This window comes from Diabrotica virgifera, chromosome 6, assembly GCF_917563875.1.
Source record: "Diabrotica virgifera virgifera chromosome 6, PGI_DIABVI_V3a".
Taxonomy (NCBI): Eukaryota; Metazoa; Arthropoda; class Insecta; order Coleoptera; family Chrysomelidae; genus Diabrotica; species Diabrotica virgifera.
The window spans coordinates 225,947,880-225,974,630 of NC_065448.1; the positions used below are offsets into that span (position 1 = coordinate 225,947,880).

Genomic DNA, 26,751 nt, shown 5'->3' on the forward strand with positions numbered 1-26,751 from the left:
GGGTGTCGTCGCATTCCAAGATATCCTATTTTTACGAAATAAAAATATATAAAGAGTTCTATATACACGACAATTTCTGATCTGATTTAAAGGACGCAAAAAAATACTATTCAAACTAAAAATTGTTGGAGACATAATTGGGGCGATAATTTTGAAAAACTTAAAAGTATAGCAGAACAAGACTTCAAAATTGCAAAAACACGGTTGCAAATTAACAAACTTACATTAAATTATGAAAAAATTAAATACTTATCTACCTTCTGCAGTGCAGTATACAAAAATATTGCTAACTTTTAATTCGTTAAATATAACAAAGATTAAATATATCGATCGGAGTATACATCTAAATCGTATTGTATATGATTTGTTAACATTTTGTTTTTTGAATGTACCTGATATCTTTAGAAACAAAGAAAATAGACGATTTTGTAGTTTAACATGTCTTTTGTGGATGCAAAGGTACAAAGGTATACATCGATATTATATTGTAGTCTTGTGTTTTATATTTCACAACGTATTATATTTTCCGTTTTTTGCGTTATTTTTTCGGGTATTAGCGCACTTATCACCGAATATTATAGTACAGGTCCCCGTGCGTGACAAGCTTTAGGTTCTTGACGTTCGGCAATATTTGTACTGCTTAGAGCTATTTAATATATTAAAACTATTATTATTACTATTATTTAAAATACAGAGATAAAATTCAACTTCAAGAAAAATTGTCAAATTATGAAACATGGAGAGAATTAAATGTAAAATGTCTTCATACTTTTGCTCCAAAGATATCAGAGAACAACGAATCAATATAAAGTCCATATCCAAATATATAGTCCATGAAATTTAAAAATATCGTTCTATCTAAAAATCTATAAATTCTTTGTTTAACATTTGTAGTGCCCAAGCATGGATAAAAGCTTGTAACAGACAAGATTTGCTATTTAAAATGGATTCACTATATAATAGTTATAGGATTTGTGAACTGCACTTTGAAGACAAGCTTATTTTAAAAGGAAATACAAGAAAAACATTAGTCCCTGACGCAGTACCTACAATATTTCCATGCAATATAAGCAATATAATTGACCACGGTGAAGATATTCAAGAACCACCAAAAAAGATTATCGTTTTAGGTTTGTGTACATTTCAGTTCAAAATAGTATATTGTACAACAAGTGAGAAAAAACACATATTTCTCACGAGCGCAGAAGTTTGTTGGCACGAGCCGATGGGGAGTGCCGCAAAAAAAGCGAGGGAGAAATAAACTTGCGTGCATAGAAATCCGCCCATTGAAAAATTTGGTCATTTTTGATATCTCGTATTTCCTAAACCTGTTGGCCAATTTAAGTGACTTCTCAATATGTTGTAGCTTGATTCTTAAACAATACCGCTGTAATCATATTATTGCTAAACAGGTAAATTTTCATTGTATACCGGCTGTACGAATCAAACTCTGTTTTTTTTTCTCAAAGTCGCATCACCCTGTGGAATATTCTAGCATATATAAAATACTAAAATTAACACCAAACTACAGCCTCAGGTTTTCTTAACATTCTGTTTTTTTATTCACTCGCTTATGTTGGATAATAAAAAAGTTAGGTACTTCAACAAGTAGACATGTTCTTCATCAATACAACTTTAAGGGGTAATTCTGCATGAAAAAATAATGACAGTTTGCTTTATAAACATATGTCCGCAAATGTTTCATTTCGGAGATAGAGGGTGTTGATTTTTTTTACAAACTGACGATTTATTTATTGTTTTAAAACCTGTTGAGATATGCAAATGAAATTTGGTTGGTTTTAAAAGGTACTTATTGCACATTTTTTGACATACAATTAAGAATTTAATATTCACCATTGGCGCGCATACATATTGTATGCACGCATATCTCGACCGGTCTTCAAACAATAAATAAATCGTTAGTTCGTAAAAAAATGCAACACCCCCTATCTCGGAATCGAAACATTTGCGGACATACCTACTTTTATAAAGCAAACTGTCATTATTTTTTCATGCAGAATTTTTCCTTAGAGTTTATCGGACTTATTTAGAAACACTCTGTATTGATGAAGAACATGTATAGTTGTTAAAGTACCTAACTTTTTTATTATCCAACATAAGCGAATTATTAAAAAGCAGAATGTTAAGAAAAACTGAGGCTATAGTTGGGTTTTAATTTCAGTGTTTTATAAATGCTAGAATATTCCACAGGGTGATGCGAAATTTGAGAAAAAAAAGATCAAAAATGATCAAATATTTAGGTGGGCGGATTTCTATGCACGCAAATTTATGTCATTTTCTCACGTGTTGTACACTGTATTTTTTCTATGGATGCGTTGTTATCAAGAGTTCAAACTTCAAAATAATTTAGGTGCTTTTAGGTATATTATATGCCTAAATTGAAATAAAATACATATACATATATCATCATCATTCTCTTTGCCTTATCCCTATGCGGGGCCGGCTTCCCTAATTGCATTTCTCCACACAATTCTATCTTGGGTCATATCAATGTTAATCCCCTTTACCAACATGTCCTGCCTTATCGTCTCCCCCCAGGTCTTCTTTGGTCTTCCTCTCCTACTCCTTCCAGGAATCTGCACTTCAGCTATTCTTCGTATTTGGTGATTAACGTCTCAACGTTGAACATGACCAAACCATCCTAACCTATGCTCTCTCATTTTGGCATCAATTGGTGCCACACCTAGACTTCCCCTAATATACTCATTTCTAATTTTATCAGAAGACGAAAGACTAAGTTTTCACTCTAATGGCATATAGCATATCCCACCAGAATGAAAACAATGGGAACCTTCTCTGGTTACACCTCCGAGGCTTCTACAATTTGCAAGCCATACGGATGCTGAGACTAAGGAAGATGAGGGAATTCTACAATTTACAATTCACGTCCCATCTGCTCAGCGCGGTAAAGTTCCAACGAGACTGGTTCCCTTCATACTCCACACAGAGTAAATGTAAATCAAAAATGAATAACCATTTTCAATTTCGTTGCAAAACGAAAATACAGCCGAACCATATTCCAGTCCAATCAGAGAGTGCTGCAAGCACCTCTACCGGTTTTGCAACGAAATTGAAAATGGTTTTGATTTACATTTACTCTGTGTGGAGTATGAATGGAACCAGTCTCGTTGGAACTTTACCGCGCTGAGCAGATGGGACGTGAATTGTAAATTGTAGAATTCCCTCATCTTCCTTAGTCTCAGCATCCGTATGGCTTGCAAATTGTAGAAGCCTCGGAGGTGTAACCAGAGAAGGTTCCCATTGTTTTCATTCTGGTGGGATATGCTATATGCCATTAGAGTGAAAACTTAGTCTTTTGCTAGCAGTTGCCGCTAGGGCATCTATGCCATTTCGTTCGTTGCAATTCGGGACTGCACGCTGGGGTTTGTTTTGGTTGGATCGGGGAGAGCAGCATATGTGCCTCCTGATGAGAGACTAATAAGTTTCGAAACCGGTAGAGGTGCTTGCAGCACTCTCTGATTGGACTGGAATATGGTTCGGCTGTATTTTCGTTTTGCAACGAAATTGAAAATGGTTATTCATTTTTCTAATTTTATCCTTCTTTGTCACTCCACTCATCCATCTAAGCTTTCTCATTTCCGCCACATGCATTTATTGTTCCTCTTTCTTTTTCACTGCCCAACATTCAGTTCCGTGCATCATAACCGGTCTTATGGCTGTTTTATAGAATTTTCCCTTCAACTTCATTGGAATTTTTCTGTCACACAACACACCACTCGCTTCTTTCCACTTCATCCATCCAGCCCTAATTCTAATGCATGCATCTCCATCTATTTCTCCATTACTCTGTAATAACGATCCTAGGTACTTAAAACTATTGCTTTTCACAATCATTTCACCATCCAAAGATACTATTTTATTTGTAGTAACTCCATCTTTAAATGAACATTCCAAATACTCTGTTTTTGTCCTACTAAGTTTTAAACCTTTTTCCTCCAGAGCTTGTCTCCACTGTTCCAGTTTTTGTTCTAACTCTCTTTCACTATTTCCTATTAACACTACATCATCAGCATACATTAGGCACCATGGAATACTACCCTGTAGTTTCGATGTTATCTGGTAGGTACTGAGAGGAGTTGCACATTATATGGTATCCATAGAAAAATCATATTTTTCTAAAGCAATATTTTATGATATATTTTTCATGCTAAGGTTTTTTTAGAGAATATTATTGTTTCCCGATCCACCGCAGAATTGAAAGAAAGAGATAAGTTTATTTCAAATGCTGAATGTTCACCTGCTATTATTCAAGGTAACTATATAATTTGACATAGGTGAAGTTGAAGTTAGATTGAATTCAACTTAGTTACAAGAGGTTGTAATACCAGACAATAATTTATTAATTAATCTAGACATAGTAAAAATTATTACAATATTTTACAATTATTTTTTGGCAATAACCTCTCAACTGTAATGGATTCAATAATGCGTACATTTCACAAACGATAAAAAATAGACCGTCGTTAAATCAACGTATGTTTTAGTCCCAAGTTCGAGTACATATGGTGATACATTATTGTTACCTACAGCTGCCACACAGACAGACAAAAATTTAAGCAATAGATCACCGCGAAAAGAAAAACTGAGACTGAAGATAAGACGTTTGCAAAGAAACAGAACCAAGTTGTTTGTGAAGCAAACACATAATAATTCCCGTAGAGATTTTTTTAAAATGTGTGACAAATTTTTGGATAAACCATTAGCAGAAATTGTAAAATCACATGTAACTCAAAAAGGAAAAAAACCAACGTCTCGGAGATACAGTCAAGACATGAAGCAGTTTGCCTTGGGATTGTATTTTTTAAGTCCAAGAGCCTATAAATACATTAGCAGTTTATTAACCCTTCCAACAAAAAGAAGCCTACAAAGAATTACGCAAAACATCCCGTGTAAGCCAGGTTTAGATAATGATAAAATTTTTAAAGCTCTTCAACTAAAGACCAAAACCATGCTAGATCAGGATAAGCATTGCCTACTCTGCATCGATGAGATGGCTATAAAGTCAAATCTTTATTTTGACCTAGGTTATGATGAAATAGTCGGATATGAAGACACTGGGGATGCAAAAGAGTATTCTTTATGTAAAAATGTTTTAGTAATCATGATCAAAGGTATTTATTCATCCTGGAAACAACCTGTTGCATTTTTTTTTGTTGGAACGCAGTTAAAAGCAAATAGTTTAGTACCTATTATTGAAAAATGTTTGTTAAAATTAAGTGATGTAGGTTTGTATGTTGACGGCATTGCAAGTGACATGGGTTCAAACTTCGTACAATTAACAAACATATTAGGAGTTTCTCCTGACAATCCAGAATTTGAATTGAATGGAAAACCGCTTGTTTACATTTTTGACCCATGTCACTTGATTAAAGCGACTAGAAATAATTTTCTTAAACACACTTTTAATTTTAAAGGTAAACAAACATCTTGGATGTTCGTTAGAGGCTTTTATCACCAAGATAAAAAACAATTCTATAGGTGTGCACCTAAACTAACAGATTCACATGTCAATCCCACAAGTTTCCAAAAAATGAAGGTGGCTTTAGCTACACAAATTTTTAGTCAAACAGTAGCTTGTGGAATGAATACATACATGTCACTGAATGCACTTCCAGCAGACGCTATAGGTACGATAGAGGCGATACAATTCTTTGATAAACTTTTTGATTTATTAAATTCATCTTCACTGAGGCATCAAAATAAATTTAAGAATGTGTTTGATGGATCTCAATTTCAAATAGATTTTCTCGAGGAAGCGCTTGCATTGTTGAAAGATATTAAAGTATTTAAAACAGACGGTAAAGAGATAACAAATAGATTAAAATTTATTAAATGTTGGAGAATAACTATTAACAGTTTGTTAAAATTATGGGGAAATCTTACAAAACAAAATTTCAAATATTTGAAAACTCGACGTCTTAATACCGACTGTATTGAAAATTTTTTTGGCAGTGTTAGACAGCAGAGTGGAAATAATGTAAACCCGACTGCCATTGAATTTAAAAGAGCATTTCGTAAGCTGTTCTGTCAAAATTTTTTCCATTCAGAAGCAATGAATTGTAAGGATGATTTAAGTGAATTGTTGCTAAATATAAAATCTACAGACATAACTAAATTCATACACAAAGAAGACAAAGGTGTCAAGTGTCAAAAAGCACTAGTGCTTCCTGACAATGACTACAGAAAAGAAAATTTGTGTGTTGTGAATGCATTCAGTTATGTTTGTGGATATTTATTGAAGAAATGCCTTGAAATTCACTACTGCAATACTTGCAAAAAATTTGCAATAGCAAGTCAAGAATTGGATACCAGTAATTTATTTATTCATTTCAAGACATTCCACAAGGAAGAAAATATTATTGGTCATTTATACTCACCACCAAAAAATTTTATTGAATTTGTTTATATGCTAGAATGTCATTTTAATGCTAAATTCGAAACTATTTCCCGAGACCAGGGTGTATCAAATAAAATATTTTCTTCAATGCAGGAAATAAACTTTGATCATCCTTGTAAAAAATTTCCGAATTTGTACTTAAAAAAATTATTTATAAGATTGAAAATTTTTTATAAAGTTAAATACATTAACAATGAACTTAAAAGTAAAAATAAAAAAGAAAAAGTAGACAGAAAGAGAAAAATATTAGAACATGTATAATTAAAATTTGTAAGTTCATATTCACCAATACATATTTGTACCTGACTTTAAGCTCTTCCATTGTATCTTTGCACATGCATGAAATTATTCACGCATTACTTTTTATAGTAGGTCTATTTTTTACTCAATCCATACTTCATGAATGTAAATATGTTTGACAGTACAAAGCCCTTGAAAATTGAATGGGTGTTGGGTTTTGGCTTGACACAATTACCGACCTGTTGCCTGATACATCCAAAAAACTTTTCTAAACAATCTTTATTTATGCATGTTGTTTTTAAATACATTAAGTCCAGCTTTGAAAACTTTTCCCAGAGCTTTATATCACTACTTAATTTTTATTTTTATATTTATAACTTTTTTCTGAAAGCTTTATAACACTCCTTAATATTTATAATAATTTTTATTTTCAAACATTTATGAAATTTAATTTTTTTGAGATATCTTGATTATCCGAATTAATTATTTTAAGTTCACTCAAGAACTGCAAACTATCATTTTAAAAATTAATTTGAAATTTTTATCCATAAAAAACAATTTTTGTATTTATTGAGGTTTCGTAAAGAATTTGAATTTAAAATATCAAACAAATTGTCGAACCTTTCTATGACCTCAATAATTATTATACCAAATGCATCTGCAGGAACAGCGCCTAAAGTCATGTATATGTTCATTCAACAAGCTACGCTGTGTCTAAAAAGTTAAGCAGCCAACTTAAATCTCATCTTCTCAAAATTGGAAGGGTGTAAATGAGCATCTGTCAAGTTAGGGGAGCATCTAGAAAATTAAGTTTTGTCTTGTGCATAAAAATACTTTTTAATGTCATCTTCCCATCTCATCTGGGGTCGTCCTCTTGCTCTCTTTCCTGTCCATGGCCTCCATTGTTGTATCGTGATATTCCATATAATGTACGTTTGTCTGGCGTTATGACCTATGAAACTCCATTATAGCCTGGCTATGTGTTGTCCTGCGTCTTTGACTTTTGTGGTATTTCTTATCCAATTTTTTGTTTTTTAATTTTACTCCTAACATTTCTCTCTCCATGGCTCTTTTTGTCTTCTCATTATTGTATCCATGTTTGCTTTGGTCAAGGTCCATGTTTGGAATGCATATCTGAGAATTGGGAGTAAACTACATAATTTAGCTAATTCTAAAATGTTTGATCCCATATCACTTGAAATTGCTTCAACATTCAAGTTAATGCTTGATAATTTGATAACACAATCTTCAATAATAGGTTTAAGATCTCTTGATTGCACTTGCGATAAAACAGAAAAAAGCCAAAGGCTGCTTTCATAGAAAATATAAGCCTTTGGACATAATGACCAAAGCATTTGGACATATTGATGGATTTGGGACATGAGAGATGGAAAAAAATCATTTCATCACTATTTCATCGTTACATATCTGTCATAAAATAGGTTAGATTTGAGGGACATTATTTCATCGATACATAAAATAAACCTGGCATACATAACAGATTTTCTCTTTGAAGACTTATTTTTTTAAGAAGTGTCAGTAGTTTGCACAGGTAATTATAGGCTCAAGGGCTAAAAAATATAGTGTTAAAGTAAATTGTTTTATTTCTGCTGAATACCTATGTGAAATACGATTTTTTCTCTTTAAGTTTACATGTGATTTAATTAGTTCATTTAATTAATAGATTGTTAAGAAACATATCACACATTTTTAAACGCTTTTATTTACTTCAATAGTTTGCATCAAATCTTTAGACGTTAATTTGACTGACTTTTCTTCAATGCAAATGAATGAAAATTTGCAGACATATGCATTCGCGGGAACAATACACGAATAGTCAATAAAACTTTTTTTATGTTTATTAATTGTTTAAATAAAAAAACGATTTTAATGGAAAATGCTTAAATTCTCTTGTTTTTTACAATGTAGAAACTTCAAACTTTTACGGATTGTACCTAATGATATATGAACTACATAATTTTACTTTTTACGTTAATTGTTTACGTTATGCTTCATAAATAAACAATAGAGATTAAATTTTTTTGCCGATTCCGACTAATTTTCATGTTTGTTAATCATATGTTTTATACATATTTTGAAAATGTTTGAAATGTGTAAGACTATGTGTGTTTTATAATGTTTGAAAAGTGTAAGACTAAAAAGTAAAAAATAAAAAAATATGCAAAAAATATAGCACTACAATTCTAAAGCCTCAAGAAGGTGACATAGATCATTTTTATTCACAGTCTAAGACTCGACACCATACAGTAAGACCGAGAACACGTAGCAGCGAAGTAGCCGGATTCGCAATGCTAATTTTAGATCTCTTGCCAATGATTCTTAAAACCTCGATCAATATAAAATATTTACCACGATCAAATGCCTTTTAGAAGTCAATAAAAATAAAAAAAAAACAGTAGATATGGGTATAACAGTATGCCAACGAAAATATGTAATCCGCTATTCTGTTGGCAGCTATTTTGGATTTTCTATAATGAACTCTTTATTAGTAGTCAGGCCCTTTCATTTGATACCCATATTGAAGTAGTTGTGAAATTAAATAATATGTAATCCACCATTTTTTTGGCGGCCCTTTTGGATTTTCTATAACGAACTCTTTATTAATAGTCAATCCCTTTCATTTGATACCCATATTGAAGTAGTTGTGAAAAAATATGTAATCCGCCATTTTATAGCGGTGGACATCTTGGATTTACAATGACACTGAATGTATGTAGTGTATGTAATGTTACAAATCGGTGTAATTGTAACGATTCATATAAGACTTTTTTGATTATTGTTTAGATTGTCGCATATTTATATTTATAGAAATATACTCTTACAGTACTTCTTGGGTTTTTATTCGTTTTCTCCGATATTCGACTTAAAAGGAAAAATGTACTTTTGATAGGTTTCCAAGACAAGAACAATATTGACATTCAATTTCAACATAAAGTTTCTTGTTATCGATCACGAACATTTGTCACCCAAAGAGAATTGGAACTTTCAGAGTTTGTGACATTTCCGTGACCGTTACAATGGCTGTGTTTTTTTTTCGATAACCTATATTAAAAAATATAATTTATTAGGAAATACCTCGACGAACAAATTATATCTTGTATCAGCCCAAGCCAAAAACAAGCAGTGAATGTCACACTTACCGTAATAAATAGATATATTTTATTATTGGTCTTTCAATGCCAAAATCAGGATAAACAAAAAGGTATTTTCATTTATGGTTCCAATCCATATGATTTTCAGTAGTAATTGCACAAGAGCTCTGAAATTATTGAATTTTTCCCGAGTGACACTTTGACAGTTTTAATTTAAATTATGTCAAAAGTGTCACGAGAGCAAAAATTCTATATTAATTTCAGAGTTCGAGTGCAATTTGTTGCGATTATTTCATGAATAAAACTGTTTAAAACCAAAATTTTATTGCAATTTATTTATGTAAGTACAAATTAGTACCATTAAACACACAGTTTTTATAAATATTTGACGATTGAAAGTCATCACTTTTATAATTTTTAAAACATTAATTGTCATTAATGTCACTGAATGTATTTTTTTGTAGCAACGAAGGGCATCTGACGTAATATACTTAACGACGGGATATTATCAAAAATTATCACCTTAATTTGCATTTCTGTAGCTTTCTATTGGTCAGAATCTCCTATGAATGAAATAATCACCATTATTTTGCATTGTGCGATATATTTGCAACCTTTTGTAAATCAAAAATAATTCCATTATTATAAAGAATGCCAACAAAAGCCGGCCCTGTACGCAACTTTTTCTTGGTGAGATATTTTATATTTATTGAAAGTCAACATAAATGTTTAATTTTATTTACGAATTTATATTATGTGATATGCCCACTGACTATTGCTTCGATGGCCGCTCTGGTTGCTTTCTGGTTGTTGTCGGCTTAGCCACGAAAGATCAAAGGCGTGTCGTTTCTCTGTGGTTATTGTTCTCTGGAGTTACGCTCAAAATAAAGTTGGCTCTCTTTTTTTTTGTAAAAGTTCATGAAAATCTCGCCGTGTTTAGCTCTCCAAATGAAATTAATCGCTACCGATTTACAAACAATTTACTTACCTATCTATTTTTTATATGATCTGTCAGTCTCACCGGTTTAAAGTGTTTATTTTTGAAAGGGTTATAATTGAGAAAGTTTGAATGGGTCACTAATCACGAGTGTATGCAAATTTTGAACAGCCATATCTTAACCAATTTTTGTCTTACGGAAAAACAAAATGAAACTAGCATATTTATAATAGCAAAACCTACATTTTTTTACTCTTTAAGATTTTTCTTATCACTAATACTTTTTAAGTTATTTTGAAAAAATGAAATTGTTCAAAAATTTAAAAAAAAAATTTTTTTTACTATAAACCATACCAATGTTTTCAAAAATAAGCACTTCAAACCAATCAAACTTACAGATCATATAAACAATACACATACATACAGTTAAAATAGATGGTAAAGCCAAACGATTAATTTCATTTAGGGTGCTAAATAGAGGGAGGTTTTCACGATTTTTTTTACCAAAAAAAGGGTTAACTGTATTTTCAGTGCAACTCGTTTATTTTTAATGCTGTAAACTTTTGTAAAAAACAAATAAGAAACTTTTCCCGAAAAACGCTTCCTCCTTCAATGATTTCGCGTTGAATTATTCGATTTGGAATTAAACGAATAAGAACGTATTTTTCATGAGCTACAACTTTGCGTCTTCTCAATCTGTAGACTTTACTGATACACCATTTTTTTTTTCGTTTTTTTATAGGCTACACTTTTGCTGAAAACATTTTTTTCGATAAAAGATTTTTTTTTGAGTTATTTGGGAAAAACGGTCTGAAAACGTAGTTTTTTTGTCGTAAAATCAAGATTTTAAATCGCGAATAACTCGAAAAGTATTGACTAACGTAAAAAACTTTATAGAACAAAAGGTGCTTAAAATAAGTCAATTTATTTTAAGCACGCGTTTTTCGACCCCCGAGAAGGGGTAAATGTCACCCCCCAAGTAAAAGCAACCAACGCAACGGCAACGGCACAAATTCAACTTTGAATTGGAGGGCAAGTAGAACCTAAATCCAAATTTTCATGCAATTCGGAGTTGCCCCTGGAAATTACACTCCAAAACGGTCATCTATACAGGGTGTAACGAAAATACAGGTCATAAATTAAATCACATATTCTGAGACCAAAAATAGTTCGAATAAACCTAACTTACCTTAGTACAAATATGCACATAAAAAAAGTTACAGCCCTTTGAAGTTACAAAATGAAAATCGATTTTTTCAAATATGTATATCGAAAACTATTAGAGATTTTTTATTGAAAATGGACATGTGGCACTATTATGGCAGGAACATCTTAAATAAGAATTATAGTGAAATTTCCATAAAAATTTTATGGGGGTTTTGTTCCCTTAAACTCCCCCAAACTTTCGTGTACGTTCCAATTAAATTATTATTGTGGTATCATTAGTTAAATTCAATATTTCTAAAACTTTTTTCCTCTTAGTATTTTTTCGATAAGGCAGTTTTTATCTTTTATCGAGTTGCGGCTTTTTTTTAATATGTTTACATAAAAATTTTATGGGGGTTTTGTTCCTTTAGACCCCCCAAATGTTTGTGTATGTTCCAATTAAACTATTACTGCGGTACTTACAGTTAGTTAAACACACTGTTTTTAAAACTTTTTGCCTCTTTGTATTTTTCGATAAGTCGCCTTTTATCGAGATGTGGTTTCTTTTTTAATATGGTTTAAAATATACCTAAAAATGTAAATCATAAATAAATTTTCCTATTATTACCAAGTCTCCATAATCGTACATAGCGATATACAAATATGTGGTGGATTTGACAAATATTCAAAATATCTCGATAAAAACTGACTTTTTGAAAAAGTACTGAGAGGCAAAAAAGTTTTTAAAATATTGTATTTAATTAACGGTACTACAATAATAATTAAATTGGAACGTACACAAAAGTTTGGGGGGTTTAAAGGAACAAAACCCCCATAAAATTTTTATGGGGTGTCAAAATTTCACTATAATTTTTTCTTAAGATAACTACTACTATAAGAATGCCACATGTCTATTTTCAATAAAAGATATCTAATAGTTTCCGATATATTGGAAAAAATCGATTTTCATTTTGTAACTTCAATGGGCTGTAACTTTTTTTATGTGCACTTTTGTACTGAGGTAAGTTAGGTTCAATCGAACTATTTTTGATCCTAGAATATGTGTTTATATTTATGACCTGTATTTTTGTTACACCCTGTATATGATAAAAATAAATTAGGGGGAGGCATTAAAAATTAGAGGGTGTCAGAAAAAAATAGAACGAGTCAGGAAAAATTAGAGGGAGCAAGTAAAAATTGGAGGGAGATTGGATAAAATAGGAGGAAGTCAGAAAAAATTGAGTGAAGTGACTATAGAGGGCAATTAGACGGAGATGCAACGCCGAAAAATCTCTCTGAATTTACTAGAGCTAGTTTTTTCACAGTTGATTACCGTGATTGTGCAGAGAAACATACTGCGGTCGGTCAAGCGAAACGTAGAACAGGTGGTACTGACAGCTTGTCAAAGTTGCTTGCCTGCGGAGGTAATTAAATCCATTTACTAAGGCTGAAAATCAGTACACACATTCTAAATTGAATATAAATAAAGTTATTATAGCCGGTCAGCTGTATGACGGGACAGAGCCGGTCGGTCGGCCCCAATGAATGTACAGGGTTATTCAATGTATTTTGACCCCCTTGTAAACTGCTTTATTTACAGAATTAGAAAAAAATGCATTCGATTTTTTAATTACGATTTTTTGACATATATTGTTATGATCTGCTTCTTATTAATTTTATATTAATTATTATTTATTTGATTAATTATTTAATTGTCGCAAATCATACATAAAAATGAATAAAAAATCTCAGGGTGCCTTTTTATACTATTAAAAAAAATCTAAATTATCTCACGTTATACTTATCTTCTCTCGTGGGTTCAGTATCTCTTAGTTGATCCTATTCGGGATAAAATAGGGAAAAGAATTAAAGCAAAATATTAAAATAAACATACAGAATTGTCTTTTATTTATTAAAATCAATACTCTAAAATCTATCAAATCTAAAACCTGTGGACACAGATGTCCGAATGAAATTTTTACCACTTAAATATTATTATAGTTAAAAAAAAAACAATTTATCGGTTTGTTCCCGATGACTTTGGTAAAACAAACTAAACAAAACAAATTTATGTATTCGCAAGATTACCTATATTTACTATTTACTTTTTGAAATATTGGAATTTTAATTCATATGCTTTTTACTCAAAAATTTAGTTTCCGAACATAAAAATCTCTTTCACATAAATTGACTGACCTTTTGCTTCACTCACTCTGATGTCTTCTCGTGACCCAAAACAGCTCTCCCTCGTTGACTATGTTAAAGGCTACTCATCAAAGCTCTCTCCGTTCTCCAGCTTCAAAACTATCAGCATACCAGCACCAATTCTCCAACAAGCCGGGCCTCTTTTGACACGTACTCGATTCAAACAAAACTCCAAAAATTCTCTGCTCTCCTTCTCACAATAATACAGAATCAAAGAGGTATTTCGTCTCAATTTGATCTGTCACTCGTTCCACTTTTCAACACTATTCTCCACTATCAAACAGCCACTGGTACTTGCTAACTATCTATCCACGACAACGTCGAACTGCTCTTCAGCGATGCCAAAAACATAATCATTTCTTTTTCAAACTCTCTCAATCATTCAAACCACTTTTCCCCTTCCAACTTGCCAAGAATCAGAAACAATCTTTTCCATTCGACAAACAAACAGTCATTTTCAAAATTATTCCGACCATCCTTAATTACTTTCGGGGAAACTCTACAACATTTACTCGGGTTGAAACAAATATTAAAATTCCAAACTTTCTTTTAAAACCACTCTTCTAGAAATTGATAATTACCATCTTCCTGTGGATTCTATAGTTCCCGTAATACAATCTTTTCCATTTTGAAACTAAATACATCGGCTTTTTCACTTTAATTATTCACAAAAGTCTTTAATGGTTCATCGGAAAGCTCATTAAAAGAGAAATCTACTTACATCCAAACTAAATTCTAATAAATATTTACAGATCAATATACAGGGTGTATTAAATTTATGTGCCCTCGTTATTAAAAAAAAACTTTAATTTAATTTTCATTTTGCCTTTGATTGATAAATTGAAAACACAATAATATATATCGTACTAGTGACGTCATCCATCTGGGCCTGATGACTCAATCGACTATTTTTTTTAAATGAGAATAGAGGTCGAGTGCTAGCTCATTTGAATGGTTATTCAATCCTCTATGCAATAATATAAACATTAAGATCATTATTTATACAGGGTGTCCAAATTTTTTTTTAAATTATTAATTAAACAATTAATTTAATTAAAAATTTTTTTTGGACACCCTGTATAACCAATCATGTTAATGTTTATATTACTGAATAGGGAATTGAATAACCTTTCAAATGAGCTAGCACACGACCCCTATTCTCGTTTAAAAATAGTAGATTACGTCATCACGCCCAGATGGATGACGTCCCTAGTACGATATATATGTCAAAAAATCATAATTTAAAAATTGAATAAGTTTAGTATTTTACATTTTTTTAATTCTGTAAATAAAGCAGTTTAGAGGGGGTCAAAATATAGTGAATAACCCTGTACATTCACTGGGGCCGACCGACCGGCTCTGTCCCGTCATACAGCTGACCAACTATAATAACTTTTATTTATATTCAATTTATAATGTGCGTACTTATTTTCAGCCTTAGTAAATGGATTTAATTACCTCCGCAGGTAAGCAACTTTGACAAGCTGTCAGTGCCAGCTGTTCTACGTTTCGCTTGACCGACCGCAGGATGTTTCTCTACACAATCACAGTAATCAACTGTGAAAAAACTAGCTTTAGTAAATTCAGAGAAATTTGTCAGCGCTGTCTCTTGGACTAAATTGATTGTATCCCCATCGCATGGCGACTAGCAAAATCACTAGTCACTAGTTATTAAATACTAACCTTAAAATTTCTAATTTTGACGTTAACGTTATCAGGCAGTGCCAATTCAGACGAAATCTCGTTCTTATCTAACTCTTTCTTTACAACATCTAAAACGTCTTCCCACGACGAAAAAAGCAATACTTTGACGCCTTTATCTTCTTTCTTCAATTCCATTAACACTTTCACTATTTGTGATATCTTCGTGGAGTAAATGTATTTTTCTATTTTAGGGCAGTCTGTAACTGTTTCTCTGGCGTCAATGTATGAGACTTTATGCAACTGTCTATCTCTGCATACAGAACATTCTATAAAGTCTTCTGCAACCTAAACGGATTTAGACGAAGATTAAAAAACTTAATTTAAAATTATTTCATAATAAATATTCCTATTGTAACGATCCAAAAAACTTTTATTGAAATTCCATTTAATTTCGAACGCAATAACTTTTACTAGACCCTGTATAATTTATTGCGATGCGTTTTGGCCATTAAATATGTTTAGTTTGAACGGCTGTCCAAGAGAACTACTTTTTATTGTTTATCTTTCGAAGTGTTTGTGTTCGAAAATGTCCACCTGATGATTCGAATAATTTTCTATAGATTGTATCCAAACGAAGAAATAAACATTGAAGAAGCAGAGGTAACGAAAGCATTAAGGAAATTAAAAAAAAAATAGAAAATCACCAGGAGAGGACAGAATATCGAATGAACTTCTAAAATACGGAGGACAAGATCTTACCAAACAATTATTAAAACTAATCAAAAAAATAATAGAACAAAACAATATACAGTATTTCTCATGATCATCTTTCAGTGCGTCACAGTTTTTCGATTTCTTTCTAACGCATTAAATTGTATGTGACAGAAAAAAAGGCACGTCGGTGATTACATTTCGTCGGTGACATTTTTATAACATTTATTCTAGTTATTCTAGTTGTCGATAGATGGCGCCATAATAAAAAAATATTTTTTTTAAATTAGATAATAATATTACAAATATAATCTGTATAATTTATAAGACTATACAAATCAAAGAAAATACCATTTTAAAATGCAAGAAACACATTTGATTTGTTTTTATTCCAAATAGAAAATAAAATGTGACAACTGTCACATTTAACTAAAATGTCATTTTATAATAAATGTCATAAATGTGTATTATCACGGAGTTACCCTTTTTCCTATCATTTGTTACGCACTGAAAAATGATCATGAAAAGGACAATACCATAAGAATGGAGATCAAGCATCCTAATATCTCTCTTCAAAAAGGGAGAAAAATCGAACCCGAAGAATTACAGAGGAATTAATTTATTAAACACAACACTAAAATTAACGATCAAAGTGATAACAAACAAGGATTCAGATCCGGAAGATCCTGCGTAGACGATATATTTATAATGAGACAGGTTCTAGAGAAATCGTTAGAATAAAACAAACCGGTATACTTACGTTTCGTGGTCCCTAAGGCATTTGCCAGGGTCAAATTAAAGGACGATATCCATTTATTGTACGCAAGAGAGGTATCTTTAGGAATAATTCAAACGATCGAAAAATATCTACCAGAACAACACAATAAAAGTAAAAGTAAATGAACAACCTGATCATGGATGAAATAATAAAAAAAGTAAGAACAAAAACAAGATACCAAATGGGTGAAAAACAACTTAAAATAATCTGCTATGCAGATGACGCAATACTGATCTCTCAAAGTGAAGATGATTTACCACGTATGCTGCACTAATTTAATATAACCGCTAGAAAATTTAACATGTTAATTTCCCCATGTTAATTTTAAAAATAGTAAATGCATGGTTATAACAGTAAATCTAATAAGGTGTAAATTAGAGCTGGAGCAACATATAATTTTTCTCATTCAATGACAGTAGATATGAAATGTACGTCAATTTGACAATTTCAATTGACAATATGAATTATTTAAGAAAGTTGCAATATTTCTCCGCTATTCGCGCACGATCGTTTCACGTATCCCTTCCAAGTACTTACACACCGCGAATACTGAAAAGTAATTGGGGTTTGCTTAGTAAAAAATTTTTGTAACGCCATCTCTTGTCAAGATACAGGTCGTTGAAAAAAAATTTTACACATTTATTACGATTTTGCCGAAACTACTGTCAATATTGTAATACAATTTAGTGAGTTTTAAGAGGTAGTTATTGTGCATTTTTTGACACACAATTAAGAATTTTATATTCGTCATATACGCGCGCATACGGGTAATGGTCTGAATTTTTTAAAGAAAAAAAAATAGAACGTCACTGAGACATTTCAAATTAGAAATCATTTTTGAATTCGTGACAATTTGTGACAAAAATCTATTCTCTCTTTTATTCATACGACGCGCCATTTTCATACAAAAAATAAAATATCTTAACGCTTCCAAAGTATTCTCATTAAGTTTCTATAATGTACATATTATTCATAAAATCGTAAAAAATGTATAATTTTTTTCTTCGACGCCCTGTATCTTGAAAACGGGTGGCGTTAGAAAAATTTCTTACTAAGCTAACCTCAATTATTTTTCAGTTTTTTACCTATGTTAGAGACGGTGTTACCTTACTCTGAAACATCCTGTATTTAAAATGCTTTGGAAGCGTTAAGATATTTTATTTTTCTATGGATTCTATACAATGTGCAACTTCTCTCACTACTTACATACATTCAAAATAAACAATTTCTCAAGCAGTGAGAAAAGTCGGCGATTGCAGTGAGAAATATTTTTTCTCACGGGTTCTCCTACGGTTTTCCGTACATATGATCGCCGTTTCCATGGTAACATACACAATACAAACACAATTATTAATGTTGTCAAACAAAATGTGTTGAAGCAAATCTTACCAGGAATTACCCTCAAAAATGTACCATAACTACTTCTTAAAACCCACCAAATTTAATTACAATGTTGCCAGTAATTTCTGAAAACTCGTAAAAAATGTGTAAAATTTTTTTGTTGTTCAACTAACCATCTTAAAAACGGATAGCGTTACAAAAATTTTTTACTAAGCAATCCCCAATTATTTTTCCAGGGAAATAGAATTAGAATATAATTCATTATTACCTGCTGTAACATCACTTCTATACACTCGAAACAATAGTAATGTCCACAGGATAAGGCACACCAATGTAGTTCCAGTTGATTGTGACAAATAGGGCAAGGATATGGACCACGGCCTTCAGAAAGTTGCTTGTTTAGATCAATGTGCTCAGCCCAAAGCTTCTCAAACTTTCTTGTTTTCTCACTAATATCGGTTTGATGTAATTTCAACTGGTGATCTAGCTGAAGAAAAAGCAACAAGTGAAAAACGTTTGATTTGTTAAGGAGTTACATAGATGTTGAAAGAAAATAAAAATAACTTTTTTAAATAATTGTATTTTAAAAACTAAAACGAAACTTTAGCATATGAGTAAGTTATAAAAAAACTTTTCAACTAAAAATATTGAAAATTGTCGATTTTTTCTGCAATTTTCCTCGTCTATCTTTTTTTTTTGCGGTAAGCATTTCGCTGCAGGTTTATCTCAAAGGCAAGCGTCCACAGTCCCACATCGTACGCAACGGATTGTAGTTTCCCTTGTACAAAAACTTATGTAACTGCGTTCACTAATCCGCATCGTACGGATCGCATTATCGGCAATGCCGATGGGTTGCTTCGAAAGGCAACTTTTGCGATGCGTGCCGATGAATCATTCGGAATGCCGATCAGTGGACGCACCCCATGCGTTCTGTTCGGAATTTCGCTTGGTCCAGTGGGATACTTGCATTTGACGATCGTTTTGTCCGTAATGAAATAAGCAAACACAGTTTTAACTATTATTACAGGCCATGATAAGTTGATTATGGGGATTAAAATATCATAAATATTACTCATTTTTCATGTTTTTTAGTCTTTTTCAAGATATCTTGAGTATCGAACTATGAAAATTATTCTCGTTAAAAAAACAACACATTTTTCTATCTTAGAGCAATGAAATTAAAAAAAAAATATTAGACTTGTTAATGATGTTTCTGAGAGAAGTGTAAAATTGATTCAGGACATTTCATTGTCCCTCACACAAGATGAAAAAGCAAGCAAATTATGTTACAAGTACAGTACAACCTGCCATATCCGGACCTGTCATATCCGGACCTCCCCATATCCGGACGGTTCTGCGCCGTCCGGATTTACTGAAATCTACCGAGAAAGGCAATCCTGCTGTTGGACAGCGCACTAAAAAAAGAACTAAGAGATGGCGAAATAATGTATTATAAAATCTATAAAACGTGTATATCGACGAAAGTTATTGACGGCGTTGATTACTGGAATGTATGAAGGAGAAAACGTTTCAGAGACTGTAAAAGAAGTAGTGGTCTTGATATCCGGATTTTTTCATATCGGTCTGACGCCACATTGATCCGGATATGACAGGTTTTACTGTAGTTGAAAACCTAAAAAAGTATTTTACCGATTTCAGAAAGGTAACTTTAATTAAGCTTTAAAGAAACTTACTGATGTAGTTACTATTTTCCACTTATATCAAATTGTAACAGCTTTGTGTATTCCTTTATATTCAATTGTATAATTACTTAGTCGGTCTAGACGGTCCAGTTGGCAAAGGCGCAGTCGATCGACAAGTTTAGTGGTTTGCGATCGATGGCTCGAGCCTCAGCCAGGTCAAGAAATTATTAAAAGGCCAACGCCGTAGTATAAAACTCAATAGAGTCTACGGCTTGGTCTGGAATAAACTGGCGTCTGATCGGCCTATGGAGGAGCGGTACGGCAAGGGATAAGGGCTTGCGGCTTGGTGATACTCCTCCATAGATCCCTACCGAAGGGCGTTGACACGCCTAAGAACGGTGTATATATATAGTTACTTAGAAGATGGCTGATATTATGCGGTCTACCGTCGTGTTTCTGCTATAGCTTGCGGCCTACCGAGAGAATTGGTGTGTAAGCTGTAATATTACTATGCCGATAAAAAAATGTTTACAAATCATTTTAGAATATATTTTTTTAAAAACATGTAGAGTTTGTGTAAGGTTTTATAAGCCTTAAGTTAATAATTTTCGAAATATGTATTTAAAATGACATATGAGTTTTATCAGTATAGTGTCAATTTTAAATAATTTAATATCTTTGAGTTAGGTATATCAATATAAAATACAATGGAAATACACTTTTTTTGCATTTTTTTTAAATGGTACCTGTATATTGTATATTAGTATTGCATTTTGTAGATATTTTGTAGATATATTTTATGTTTTTTCTACGGATTTTTTATTACTAAACAGATACATTAAAATATCATACTAATAAATGTAGTTAATATGTATAAATTAATTATTAAATTAAATAAACAACCAATTTTAAAGTCTATCTTAGTAATTTTTCTACCCTAGCAGGTAGTGGCATCGGCAATCCGATCGCTGCCGATACAGTGGACGCAGTATGAAAAATTAATCCGATGCGTCCGATGCGGACCTGTGGACGCTTGCTTTAAATCAAAAATTTTCTTATGCCCCCTGGCACAGTATTAGGCAAAAAATCAGCAGCGTCACTCCGCGAAAATCCTTTGTTCTCTAGGTTCCATATTGGTGAAATTGTCACCAAATTCATCGAAAATTTTAGTCGTTCGCGCAGATGAATGACAGATAACGGCATCCTACGCTTGTCGTGATTGGTCGTTATCGTCGCGCATTCAAAATGTTGTCGTTCAGTCCAAAAAGTTGATTCCAAAGTTGTAACCGTCAAAATTCGAGTGATTTAACTGATTATTTAGCATTCAACTGTGACCTTGATTTGTGATTAACAGAAGGTATTGAAAAAATAATGAAAAGTTTGAAATAAATTTTTGTCTCATATTTCTTCATATTTTTCTGATCCTGATCGTTTTTAAAACATTCTTTTACATATAAAACAAGAACGGGCCGACCGATTGAAAATCCCTTCGTTTAATCACGAAACAATACTATGAAGATGAACTGTGCAAAGTTTCAGCAAAATCCGTCTATTCGTTCTCGAGAAATCGTGCCTACCGCACTGAAAAACAAGTAATCGGACTTCGCAAGTCCTAGGTTTTCACCCAAAGTAATCGAAAATAGAACTGGAAGTCGATATTTGAACCATTCAAGTAACTTTGCGTCGATTGATATACGATTTTACTAATTTTGAGTCATTTTTACTAAACTTTGGGTCATCTTTGTTTAAACAGAAACGACTTCAAAAACGGAGTTAAAGAGTCAAACTCAACTTTTCAATAGTGATGGGAATAATCGAATTAATCTAATAATCGAAAGACGGCTACTCGAGTGATTTTAATAATCGAGTTATTATTCGAATTATGCATCACTCGTATACTATTAATATCTGATGGTCATTTTCTGAACTCGAAACTTGAGAACTCAAGGTCATCGTTACATGATGAACATGCAGAACATGTGAATACAAATATTCGAATGTTTTATTTTCATTCGAATGAATTACTCATCACTCCTCTGGCATCTCTCTCTTTTCCCATTCAAAAGGCAAATCGGATATTCGAATAAGCTGATTTTCCGAATACAATCTTCGAGTAGTTCGAGTGATCTAATAATTCGAGTGATCTTATTCAAGTTCTCGAGATATCTCGAGTTATTTCAATAATCGAATGGTCGATTATTTTTCATTCGAATTATCCCATCACTACTCAATACGCTTCGATTGACGTGTTACATGCACTATGTTTGCGACTATAATAGCATTTCTGGTTAGAATTTTTTAAGCGAAAATGATATAAAAACCAAAATTTAAATTTTTTGTTCTCATCTTGCTAAGGCACGTCGAATGATATATCGCTTATACTATTTTCGACTTTAAAACGGTACTTACGGTTGCAACTCTAAAACCGGAAGTCCGATGTTAAATTTCTCATCTTTAATACCATTCTTAGATTAGTTCTTGGAAGCTTTCATTCGACACCTCATTTGTCATTATATCTGTATTAATAACGGATGAGTTGTATTCGCGGATGGTCAAACAGACGGACAAACAGTCATGAAACCGGAAGTATCTATTTGTTATCGTCTTGCGAACGCGCGTCGAATAATATATCACTTGTACTATTCCGCTGACTTAAAACAGTACTTATGGTCGTATTTCTAAAACCGGAAGTCCTAGGCCAAACCTTTAGTACCATCCCTCGAATATAAGCTTTCATTTGACACCTCATTTGTCCTTCTACCTGGTATAATGACGGAGGAGTTATATTCACGGTCGGACGGACAGACAGCCTAGGTCAAATTTCTCACCTTTAGTACCATCCTCGGATTATAAGCTTTCATTTGACACCTAATTTGTCATTCTACCTGCTATAATGGAGGCGTTATGTTCGCCAATATTTTGAAGGTTACGTTTAACAGGGTAATTCCTTTGTAGTTATCACTGTTTGGTCTCCTTTCTTGTGAATACGTACAATTATACCTAAGTTCCAGACTTCTGGTAGTTTTACCTGCTTCCAAATTAGTTTACCAGCTAGAAGTCAGATTTTTTCCGCCATGTTAAGAGTTCAGAAGGTATGCCATCTGATCCAGGAGCTTTGTTTTCTTTCAACCTTTGTGATGCTTTGATGACTTCTTTCTTTGTTGGGAATCTTCCTCTCTTTCGTCGTCCATGCATTCGAGCTGAATTTCTGCTTCTGGCAACCTCATCTCACTTGTATTTTTTAGTCTATACTCAAAATTTTCTGCCACCTTTCTAGTGTCTGGTTGATTCTATAATTTCCCCTGTTCTATTTCTAACTATTGATAGTCTAGGTTTGAATTGCTTTCTGGTCTGGCTAATCTTGTAGAATTCTCGCGTTTTCATTTTTGTATTGTACTTTCTAGTTCTTTCAGTTGGTTTTCTATATGCTCCTTCTTTCTTTTCAGTATTCGTTTTACGTCATATCTCAGGTGCATATGCTCTTCTTCTGCTTGTCTCGTTCTTCGCGTTTGAATCCTTGCATATGCTTGATTTTTTTCTTTGCGTTGCTTGTGCATATTCGTCATCGTACCAGTTCGACCCTATTTTTTCACGCTTTTTCCTTTTAATCACCTCAGTTGCTAATCTTAAGAGGAAACAGTAGCGATCAACAGGTAGCGAACACGCGTTCCAAGATTGCGGCTGTAATTTTGAATATTTTTTCGAAATATTTGGCACACGTATTCGTAATATGATAAAGAATGGCGGTACAGAGCCAATTTGAAAAATATATTAATGTGTGGAAATTACTCTGTAATTAAATATAATATTAAAAAAACGAGTCTGTACCGCCATTAAGAAGAACAAAAAAATACACTTTCTTCAAATAAACTTTTTTATCCGATGCCTAGATTTTGTGTCATTTTGGAACTACTAAAATTTTTTATTTCATTAGTAGTTCCAAAATGACAAAAAATCTAGGCATCGGATATAAAAGTTTATTTGAAGAAAGTGTATTTTTTTGTTCTTAATGGCGGTACAGGCTCGTTTTTTTAATATTGTATTTAATTACAGAGTAATTTCCACATATTAATGTATTTTTCAAATTGGGCTCTGTACCGCCATTCTTTATTATATTACGAATACGTGTGCCAAATATCTCGAAAAAATATTCAAAATTACAGCCGCAATCTTGGAACGCGTTTTGGCTACCTGTTGATCGCTACTGTATCACCTTAAAGTACTATGCTTTTATATGAATTTTTTTATGCAATTATGTTTATTTACAATCTACATCATTAAAAGAGTATTAAGTAAATGTGTTCCATGTTTTTGGGCACGAAGAAGAGACTTCCAATGATGTCTCATCTTATTCTATTTATGTTGAAGTTTTAAAATAGGTCCTGAGGCCAGGTTCTATCTAGTCTCCTTATGGCAGGGCCATTATGGAATAATTCCCTTACTAACTCGTTTTCATGGTGAATGGTACGCTCATTTTATGACTCCGTGTTTCGATGGATTTCTTCTCTGATGAAAGGTATATTTAAGTCTTCGTGAAGTGTTTGATTAGTTACGTACCATGGTGCATCTACTATTGATCTTAGAACTTTAGACTGAGATCTCTGGATGATATTCACTGATGTTGACTCTGCACAGCCCCAGAGGTGTAGTGCGTAGTACCAAATAGGTTTGAGTATTGCTTTGTACAGAAGAATTTTGTTTTGGATGTTGAGTTTTGATCTGCGTCCAAGGAGCCAATACATTTGCCGGAGTTTCAAGTCTAGTTGTCTTCTTTTGGTCTGGATATGTTTTTTTCCAAGTAAGACGTTGGTCAAGATGGAGGCCAAGGTATTTAACGTCTGTTACTGTTGGTATTCGTTCATTTTCCATTCTTACAGGTGGGCATGTGTTGTAGCGGTTGGTAAACGTTATTTGAGATGATTTTGTTTTGTTTACTTTTGTTCGCCATTTTGTGTACCATTCACTGAGTATGTCCAGGTGGTGTTGCAGGTCTTGTGAGGCTTGTATGTGATCTTCATTTACAGCAAGTATTGCTACGTCATCAGCAAATAAAGCGATCGTAGTATTATGAGACTTTGGTATATTGGCTGTGTAGAGTGAGAACAGAGGCTGGATTGTTGGTCTTTGAATTTTACTGAGAAATATCTATTTAATAAGTAGGATTTGATTAGGAGGAAATAGTTACTAGATAGTGCTAATTTTACTTTTTAAAGCAGACCTCTGTGCCAAAATTTGTCAAACGCTTGTGAGATATCTAGGAATACAGCGTTGCAGTATTTCTTTTCCTCGAGAGTTTTTGATATTTCATTTACTATTCGATGGACTTGTTGTGTTGTAGGATGTTAGGACTAATGTTAGGAATTCATGATCTGCGTATATTCTTTGTAGCAGCAATCTTTCAAAAACTTTGCTAACGATTGGGAGTAGGCTGATGGGTCGATAAGATGTTACTTCATTGGGCGCTTTGTCTGGCTTAAGGATCATTATGATTTCTGCAAATTTCCATATTTTTGGAAAGTATGATAAACTTAACATGCGATTAAATATTACTGTTAGTATAATAATGGCCTTACGAGGAAGTTGTTTTAGTACTTGTGCCGAGATTAAGTCATAACCTGGAGCTTTTCGTGAGTTGAGTTTGGTTATTTCTTTCTTGACTTCTATAGGAGTAAAACTTTTGATTGGAAGGGAAATTTGACATGCTGCGCTAATTAGTTCTTCCACTTCTTCATCAGGGTCTGGTGGCTCGGTTTGAAATACACTCGTAAGATGTTCAGCAAAGACGTCCGCTTTTTCTTTGTTGGAACGAGCCCATTCACCATTTGATTTGTGGAGGGGAGGAATAGTTGTGTATGGTTTTTTGAGCTGCTTAGTCGCCTTCCATAGTGTCTGATCATTTGCTGTAAGGTTTGTAATGTAATGTTCGAAGGTTTAGTTGTTTGCAGCTTTGATGGCTACTCCAAGTTGTCTACGTAGTCGTATTGTATATATGTTGATCTATGTGTTTCTAAATCTTTGCCAGTTTCTTCTCGCACGACGTTTTTCAGCAATGAGTTGCCGAATGTGTAGGGGAACATTTGTTGTATGTGTCGGTCTGCGTTCAGTTCGTGGTGTAGATTGCCATGCCGCTTCTTGCACAAGGGTGGTGAAATATTGAGCTGCTGTATCTATCTCGTGTGGAGATTTGATTCGTAATTTATATGAAATAAAATATTAAATAATATATTTTTTTAAATATTTCTAAAACTCACCTCGTGAACGCTAAGTAAATGTCTGGTTTTGCCTTTGCTCTGTAATTTGTAGGTTAAGCTATTCAAGGTATTGTTAATTTCCTCCTTTTCTTCTTCTTCTTCGGGTTTGAGCTGCAACCGCACTTTGCACATGTTAAATTGATAAAGATCCCAAACCTGCATTTTTAAGTCATCCCAGAAAGAGTACAGTTCCTACAAATAAAAAATTAATTGTAACAAAAATGTAGTTATATCAATACGGACCCTTCTTATATACCATTTTAATTATATTTATTTGAAAATCCGTATTTTTTTTTATTTCTA

At 32.8% G+C, this 26,751-nt stretch overlaps 2 protein-coding genes and 1 long non-coding RNA gene across 5 annotated transcripts in view; 2 read left to right on the forward strand and 1 right to left on the reverse strand.

The window, feature by feature from the left end:
• LOC126886761 (uncharacterized) overlaps positions 1–16,142 on the forward strand; it is a 51,258-nt gene extending 35,116 nt beyond the window's left edge. Inside the window, exon 2 of the long non-coding RNA XR_007698763.1 lies at positions 15,976–16,142. This is a non-coding gene — a long non-coding RNA (uncharacterized LOC126886761). The remainder of the gene's footprint in view (positions 1–15,975) is intronic.
• The window catches only part of LOC114342438 (uncharacterized), a 211,228-nt gene that overhangs the window by 65,976 nt on the left and 118,501 nt on the right, over positions 1–26,751 (forward strand). The gene's annotated exons all lie outside the window — the stretch shown is intronic.
• LOC114342439 (E3 ubiquitin-protein ligase SHPRH-like) overlaps positions 1–26,751 on the reverse strand; it is a 160,832-nt gene that overhangs the window by 30,726 nt on the left and 103,355 nt on the right. Inside the window, exons 10-12 of one of the 3 annotated variants that reach the window (XM_050653772.1) lie at positions 26,449–26,640; positions 18,823–19,041; positions 15,764–16,069 (exon numbers count right to left, since the gene is read on the reverse strand). In XM_050653772.1, the coding sequence (XP_050509729.1) occupies positions 15,764–16,069; positions 18,823–19,041; positions 26,449–26,640 (717 nt within the window). The remainder of the gene's footprint in view (positions 1–15,763; positions 16,070–18,822; positions 19,042–26,448; positions 26,641–26,751) is intronic. The other 2 variants (XM_050653773.1, XM_050653774.1) reach the window with 2 other exon arrangements.